The sequence below is a fragment of the Oratosquilla oratoria genome, unplaced genomic scaffold (assembly GCF_046742065.1).
Source record: "Oratosquilla oratoria isolate Oo_2021 unplaced genomic scaffold, ASM4674206v1 SCAFFOLD126, whole genome shotgun sequence".
Classification (NCBI taxonomy): domain Eukaryota; kingdom Metazoa; phylum Arthropoda; class Malacostraca; order Stomatopoda; family Squillidae; genus Oratosquilla; species Oratosquilla oratoria.
In genome coordinates this window covers 275,001-283,870 of record NW_027467482.1, presented here as the reverse complement: position 1 = coordinate 283,870, position 8,870 = coordinate 275,001, and the positions used below count along the sequence as shown (strand labels likewise).

At 39.2% G+C, this 8,870-nt stretch overlaps 1 protein-coding gene across 1 annotated transcript; it reads left to right on the top strand.

Annotated features, from left to right (window-relative positions):
• Positions 1-5,628: 5,628 nt before the first annotated feature.
• On the top strand, positions 5,629-8,287 carry LOC143022613 (uncharacterized). The gene is made up of 3 exons (XM_076180909.1): positions 5,629-5,694; positions 6,495-6,559; positions 7,480-8,287. The coding sequence occupies exons 1-3, from the start codon at positions 5,683-5,685 to the stop codon at positions 8,108-8,110; spliced, it is 708 nt and encodes a 235-aa protein (XP_076037024.1). The 5' UTR covers positions 5,629-5,682; the 3' UTR covers positions 8,111-8,287.
• Positions 8,288-8,870: the final 583 nt, after the last annotated feature.

Genomic DNA, 8,870 nt, shown 5'->3' with positions numbered 1-8,870 from the left:
ATCTTGGCACCTCCTGGATGACGGGTCATCCCTGCATCCTGTCCACTGCCCTGGGTCAGAAGTAGTGTCGCAAGACACAGCACATCCACAGCAAGGCCGCTTCATAAATTCGGCGACCCCCCCCCCCTCTGCGTTTCCTCACGCAGAAAGGGGATGACGGGGAAAAATCCCTTCGGGCTGCGTCAATTTTTTTTTTTTTATTATACATACTTCCTCACCTCCCATCCCCCACCCACTCCCCCTCATGCATCACAGCATCATCTATACACAACTATACACAATTGTAAGCAATATTAGGATATGTTTAGGGTATTGTAATTTTAGCCCAATGTTAAAAACATTTCTGATTTCGTCATCAATAAATTCAGGACTACAAATACGGAAAGCTCTAAGAAACATTGAAGTGAAAACTGAACGTTTAATACTATTTGGATGAAGAGAATAATAATGCATATATGAGCTTACATTGGGCTAAAATTACAATACCCTAAACATTTCCTTAATATTGCTTACAATTTTGCAAGGAAATAATTTTTAGCTCCTCAGCCAAAATCACCTTTTAGTTATTATAATGTTTTAATTTTACCATTTCAAGAATTTTTTTTAGGTGTTACAGAATTATTAGAAATATTTAACGTAAAGGTAGCTTTTAAAAATGATAGTACAGTAAAACATATGCTCATCAATAATAGTGTTGAAGTTAAAAAAGGATGCATTTATAAAATTCCTTGCAAAATGTGTAATCAATTTTACATAGGTCAAACTGCCAAACCCTTAAACATTAGAATTAAACAACATAAGAAAAATGTTAGGGATTACAATAATTCCAGTGGAATCTTCAAGCATGTTGAATTAAATAATCATCCAGTTCATTGGGGTAATGCCCATGCAATCTATTATACTAACAACATAATAGTAAGAAATTTAATAGAATGTAGTTTAATTCATACCACCAATGATCAAAATACCAACCTACACAAGGGCTTATATAAACTTGACAATTTTATCTGTCAAGAAATAAACAAAATAATAAAATGGTAAAATGTAACCCTGCGACTGTGTCCTAATATCGCCCTACCCTCATTAGTGGACGCATTGACCCTTGCGACCTGACTTGATCGCCTTCCAGGTGGTAAATGTCCTCTACCCTTATGTAAACTGTTCTTGTTCCCTTCTCATGTATATATAATCTATGTATTTCTATTAACTATGTACTTTTTGCACAGAAGAAGTAATATACGAAAGCGCTTCGCTTCGTTAGTTTATTTTTCCAAGTGGTCTACTTTGCATAAATGAACACACGTACCTGTGTTCTTATTAGCATACGAATACATACATACATACATACATACATACATACATACATACATATATATATATATATATATATATATATGTGTGTGTGTGTGTGTGTGTGTGTGTGTGTGTGTGTGTGTGTGTACACACACACACACACACGCACACACACACACACACACACACACACACACACACACACACACACACACACACACACACACATATGACCTCATGCTGATTCAGGAGTTAGTCACTAACCTTTCCCTTGACTTGGTGGATAGGCTAGAGAATCTTCATAATTATAAAAGCTATGTCGATGGAGAGGAAGTCTCTGCAGGGTTATCCATATCAAATAGGTTTTATAAGAAAGACCAGACAAAGAGGAGCTCACACTCAGTCGCAGGACCCACTGAGGACATACTATATATATATATATATATATATATATATATGTATATATATATATATATATATATATATATATATATATATGTGTGTGTGTGTGTGTGTGTGTGTGTGTGTGTGTGTGTGTGTGTGTGTGTGTGTACACACAGGACCCACTGAGGACCCACTGAGGACCCACTGGGGTACCGTCATACTGACGGCGTGGTCGTTTGGGCACCCTAAAGATATATAAGGTTTCACCGAATATAATGAATAAGGTGACACCATAGAAATATCTCAACAGAAACCAGTTGCAGGGAGGTGAGATTACTGCCAAAACCCCCTCATAGCAACCATGAATAGTACAACCAAAGCAAAACCGAGCGTTCCCGTTGGATCGTCGTCTCCTAAAGGTCCAACCGCATTGCCTCGTGTGCTTACGGGCAGTGTGCCACTGAATGTGAGTAAGCACTGTCCGAGTAGATCCAAGTCTTGGACATTAAACAGTATGAAGAAAATGAAGATCTTTACTAACAACGTAAGAACTCTCTCAGAAGACCACAGGCTGGAGAGTTTAATGGAAGAACTAGAGAACATCAAATGGGACATCGTAGGACTGAGCGAAGTCTGAAGGGCGGAAGAAAAGCTGATGCAATTACAATATGGTCACCACCTGTTCTACTATAGAGGTAAGGACAAAGAAAAATCAAATGGAATAGGATTCTTGATAAATCGAAAGGTTGCTGATAACGAGGTCAAGTTCAGTGGTTTATCAGACGGGGTAGCTTAGATTGTGATTAGTTCAGGATTATGTACCAACCTCTCAGACTTCAGACGATGAAATTGAGTCCTTATGTGATGATTTAGGTCAGGTAATGGATCCAGAAAAAATTAAGTACACGTTGGTAGTGGGCAACTTTAATGCTAAATTGGGGAAGAAGATGGGAGATGAGTCGTTCAAAGGGAAGTTTGGAGTAGGTGTAAGAAATGACAGAAGCGAGATGCTATTCAATTTTGCAGAGAAGTACAACACGAGGACAATGAACGCTTTCTTTCAAAAGCGTGTAGATCGTAAATGGACTCTGAAAAGTCCAATTGAAACAACAAAGAACGTAGCACACCTCATATTAGGAGATGAGAGCACCAGAGTTACCTAAATACAGGTAGTGACTACAGAGTGGTAGGTTGCACATCTAAATTAACTTTTAGAGTCGAGAGAAATAAACTGGTTTCAAAAAAGAAAATAGGCTTTGCGAAGGTTAAGGATAATAAGAAGAAATTTTAGTTAGAAATTAAAATCAGATTAGAAGCTCTAAGAACTAACAAGGACACCGTGGAAGATATGAATTTGAATTTAGTGAATATCATTATGGAATCGGCAGAGAAAGTAGGATGTACAAAAAATATTAGAGAAGACAATACTTTAAAGGTACATATGACATAATTAAAAGAAAAAGGACCATTCAGATTAAAATCAGGAGAGACAAGATTATAAAAAAAAAGTCATAGATCAGAGAAACGAAAGAGAAACATAGAAGAAATAGAGAAAAATATTCAAAAAGGTAAAAATGTTAAAGAAACTGAGTGCACACATGCTTTAAGAAGACAGCAAATGATATGTTTGAAAGATAGAAATGGAGAGATCATTAAATACAGAGATATAATGGTAGGAGAATTTTACCAACTGATTTACTCGTCGAAGACCGTAGTTGAGTTAATAAATTCATCTGTAGACGTTAGTAGTGTACCAGAGATTAAAAATGAAGAACTAGAATTTGCTCTGAAAATATGAAACGAGGACAAGCATCTGAGGAAGATGGTATATCGATAGATCTCTTGAAAGACGCAGGGAAAAAAAATTCCTATTAAATTAACTCATTGTACACCCAATGCTTACGTCAAGAAAACGTCCTTGAATCGTGGTGCAGTGTCAAAATGATTTTGCTTCATAAAAAAGGAGACCAGAAAGACCTTAGTAAGTACCGGCAGATTAGCTTGCTATCAAATTACATAAAATATTCTTGAAGATCCTTACAAATAGACTAAGTCAACATTTAGATGGAAACCAACCGAGAGAAAAGGCAGGATTTAGAAGTAGATATTCGACAGAATACAATATACCTCTCTGTGTAACTTTTGTAGATTACGAGAAGGCCTTTGACTCAGTAGAACAAATAGTAATACTAAACTTGCTACGCAAGCAGTGCACAAATGAACAGATCGAAAGGGTTTTAGCAAAGATTTATGCGAAAGTTGCCGTTATAATTCCACTACATAAAGATACAGAGAAGATCAAAATCGAGAAAAGGCAATACAATTTCACCCAAATTATTTACAGCTTGCTTGGAAGAGATTTTCGGAAGGTTTAGTTGGGAAGAGAAATATTTGTAGATTAATGGCGAATATTTGAACCTCCTAAGATTTGCGGATGGCATTCTTATTTCAGAAAGAGCAAAAGACTTGCAAAATATGCTGAGTGATCTGAACAAGAAAGCCTCAAAGTAGGTTTAAAAATGAATAAGAGTAAAACCAAAGTCATGGTTAACATGAAAGTTCAAAGTAAAGAGATTATAATCGATGGTGAGAGTCTTGAAGAAGTTGAAGAGTGTAATTATTTAGGACAGATGGTGAAAGTGACCAAAGATCATGATAATGAAATAAAAAGATGTATTACTATTCGTTGGAAAGTGTTCGGTAAGTATAATAAAATCCTGAGAAGCTCTCTAAATTTATGTTTGAAACGTAAAGTTTATAGCAATGCATTCTGCTAGCAATAATCTACGGGTGTGAGACTTGGAAACTGACGAAGGTGATGGAAATAAAGCTAAAGTCTGCACGGAGGAGTATGGAGATATCAATGATGGGAATAGCGCTGAGAGACCGAAAGAGAGCAAGTTAGGTGAGAGAGCAGACTAGAGTGAAAGATACTGTGGAGGCGGTAAAACAGAGGGAATGGAATTGAGCAGGTAAGTTAGTGCGAACGACTGATGAAGGATGGGGCAATTATGTTACTGAGTGGACGTCGCGAGACGGGAAGCGTGGAAGAGGGAGACCAGACATAAGGCTGAGATTGAGAAGTTTGCAGGAGTGACGTGGTAGAGGTTGGAGCGGTCATGTGAATCATGGAATGTTATGAAGGAGGCTTTTGTTCGGCAGTGGACTCAGAATGGCTGATTATATAAATATATATATATATATATATATATATATATATATATATATATATATATATATTTGTGTCAATTGACAATTGGAATTAAACTCTTCTGCTGGGATTCGAACCCTTGCCTGAGCGGCTTGTCGTTTCGTTTTGAAGGGTCGAGATGGAGTAGTGGCTACGATCCTTGTCTTGTAAAGACGCAAGCCGCTCAGGCAAGGGTTCGAATCCCAGCAGAAGACATTAATGTATATATATGTATATATATATATATATATATATATATATATATATATGTGTGTGTATATATATATATATACATATATATATATATATATATATATATATATATATATATATAAGTAGAGAGAGAGACAAAACTAAAAATGAAATGCATAATTCCTTCACCCGAGAACATTGTGTCAAACAGAATCCTGAAGAAGGGGTGGTTTATGAAAAAAATTACTTGAAATGTAATATTACCTCGTGAAATTTATGAATAAAGCCATCCATCTCCCGTTTTTTTTAGTTTGTATTCACATTAGGAGATATACCGTCTTTATTTTCGCGATGCCAAACGTTATATAAATTCATGACCTTTCGGTAATAATAACCAGATTTTTGCAAATAATCGTGTCTATAATACGAATTGGTTACGCTGAAACCTGGGTCGGATATTCAAGAAGAACCGAGGAGAAGAAAAGGGGAGAGAGAATTCAAGGTGAATCCAGTTCACGCGCTCCGCTTAAATAGAGAGAGTCGGTTGCAGTGGACGCCATTCGGGGATTGCTTGTCCGAGCTTAATATACTGTAGCTCCTGTAACCCACAACTTGATCCGAAAATGAATTCTAAGGTAAATTCTCTCTCCATCTAACGTTGTCGTGCACTATTACTTTCAACCAAGAAAATGCATCTGTACGTAAATACCTCAGAACTTGAGTTGTACTTCGCGACCACATGCGAACTGAATATATAGATGGGAATTCTTTGCAGCTAAAGTAGTGAAACACGATCAAACGGAATCCCAATCCTCTTGTATTTCTTTACTATCGCTAAGAGAGTTTCGTAGGCAATGGACAGAGCTTCTATACTTGTGAACGGCATAGCTCCCAAGCGATGGTAAATGAGTAGAGGTGGTAAAGGAGGGTACAGAGCCGAGTTACGATCATTCCGTTTTATCTGGATTTTTCACTATTACTAAGGCGCACTGGGATTTGATCTTGTCTCCTAACTACAGTATAAAAGAGAAAATTGGAAAAGAGCGTATAGGAAAATCTTAAGGAGAGGGTAGAACGGAGGGATAGAAAAAGATAAAGTGATGAGTATTCCTATTTAATTTGAAATTTCAATACCACTGACGTGCATTGGGCTTTGACCTCGTCTCCTATTTTGAAAGAGAGAGCTGGAAAAGAGTGTGTAGACTATGCCGGCGGCTCTAAGAGGGGTTTACCAGTGACGAAGTAACAGTAGCTAGAAGGAGGTATTATTTTTAACTAAGTCATTTCACATATCTTACAAACACAGTGTTATGCATTATATAAAAGTCTGGTGCACATAATATCAAGTTTCATATTTCATAGATAGTGCATTATCTCATGAAATGATATTTCTAATTTCCACGATAATTATTTCTTTTCTTTTACCTAACCGCAGGTGTGCTTTCTTCTTGTGCTTCTATGCTGCTCTGCCTCAATGCTGACCCAAGTTTCTGCCGAAATGTAAGTATCTGATTATGCTTCAACTACCGTATCTATTAGTAATTGCACACACACACACACACACACACACACACACACACACACACACACACACACACACACACACACACACACACACACACACACACACACACACACACACACACACACACACACACACACACACACACACACACACACACACACACACACACACACAGGTAGGTACGGGACGTTAGTCAAGGAGTTGTGACCTTGCTGTCCCGGTGTGTGGTGTGTGAGTGGTCTCAGACCTACCCATAGATCGGCTAATAAGGAGCTCTGAGCTCACTGCCGTAGGGTGGTGTCTGGCTGTCTCGACAGAGACTGCAGCAGATCCGAGGTGAATACACACACACACGCACACACGCACACGCACACGCACACACACACACACACACACACACACACACACACACACACACACACACACACACACACACACACACCTCTCATGGCGCTGTGGTTAGAGCTCTGGCCTGCCACTACGGAGGTCCGGGTTCGACTCTCGCCCGGGGCTGAAATAATATCAGTATCGCAGCGCTGAGGGGTGTTACTCCAACTCTCGTGGGCGGGGAGTTGGGTGTGTGTGTGTGTGCAAGGTCATAGCATTACCCATAGATCGGACCTACGAGCTCTGAGCTCTCTTCCAGGAGGGAAATAGCTATCGATCACGAGTCCAACACGTGATCCAAAGACCAAGTGAATACACACACACACACACACACACACACACACACACACACACACACACACACACACACACACCTACATCCCTTTCCCCACCCCCACACAAGTAAATATGAATACGGGTAGATAGTCTGATGAACTGATTGAATACTTAACTAACGGGATGATAAATAAGAATTAAATGTGTATATATGTTTTTTTTTTCTCTTCAGTGGCGAGACATTTGGAGCACAACTGGGTAGAGATCCTGTCGAAATTGAAACTGGAAGTGAATACCTGAAAAATGATATAATGAAACTCATGGTCAGCGCATCGGAGTTCTCAAGAAATCTATCGCACATCATGTGTGATAAGGAAAATGCAGAAGAACAAATTCCAATCTCCATTGATTACGTTCACGTCTCGATCAAGTCTGATAACAAAAGGACACCCATCGTCAATGTCGGGATCCCTCCCCAGAAATTTTACTTCCCCCTGAAGACTCTGGATTGCCTGCAGGCTCCTGAAGAGCCCCTTGAGAGGCTGTTCGCAGCACCCAGAAGTATTGTTGGAGAACGTCCTGAGTTCGATGAAGTGTTTGCCAACCCGAGGATGATGAGGAACTTCGAGGCTACGTATGACAACCCCAAGACACGGGAAATCGCCCACAGAATAGTTCTTCTCTCGAATGCTGCTTTCAAGTTCGTACGAAGTGTTCCTGGACTCCAGAAGCCGACGTCTGACCAGCCGACATACTCTCTTCAGTTTTCTTCGATCCCTATAACTCTCTTCAGGGGTGCAAAAGCTGTTACATTTGTCGTTCCTCCTTCTAAACTCTCCCTTGTTGACATATTCTCTTTCTAATCTTTGAGTGCTTCCGTGCCAAAGAGCAGTTCTACTGTACATGTAGCGTATTTGCCGTCAGGCGGTTTCATTTGGTTTAACGTCAATTATTTTGATTAACTTCCATTGGCCCACCCCCACTCATTCATGATGCCCTAAAGCTACTTCCTTGAGGTGTACGTTCGCACATGGGTAGCAAAGTGATTAATGTAGATTCTAATGCTGGGATAAATAAACATAACAATACTAACAAAAGACTTGGTTTCGAGAAACCTTATGCTGATTCAGGAGTTAGAGTTACTACCCTTTCCCTTCCAAAGGTGATGATGAATATGAAGGAAATGGAGTTTAAGGCCAAAACCAACATAATGTCCTGGAACCTTATAGGTCACATTACCTCTCTCCTCAGTTGACAAGTGAGTACAGTGGTAAGGTACAATGATAAATCATACCGACAGGAGACATTCTGCTCTCTAACGAGGTCTGGCAAAAAGAATATCTGTTTAGTCTTTGTGAAAGTGCAATCAAAAATTTTGATAAACTGTATCTAATTGCCTTGCTTGGAAGGTTATTTCATTCATGGCAATCTCAATGGTATCATATGTTCAAAGAGCACATCATTCATCTCTCCCATCACAACGTGCCCTGTAGTAAGTTCAAGTACCTGTGAAGTGGCATAATTGCAGACTTGCGCTACTCCTCCAGTTTTTATGCAGTTACGTCGTCTCCCGCAACGGCCGCAGAATAATTTTGGCTAACCACCACCAGGCGCATCCGAAGA

What these genes read in the sequence shown, in the direction of transcription:
- LOC143022613 (XM_076180909.1), top strand. An exon ending in ACCCAAGTTTCTGCCGAAAT is followed by an intron (nt 6,560 to 7,479) that starts GTAAGTATCTGA and finishes TTTTCTCTTCAG; the next exon opens with TGGCGAGACATTTGGAGCAC.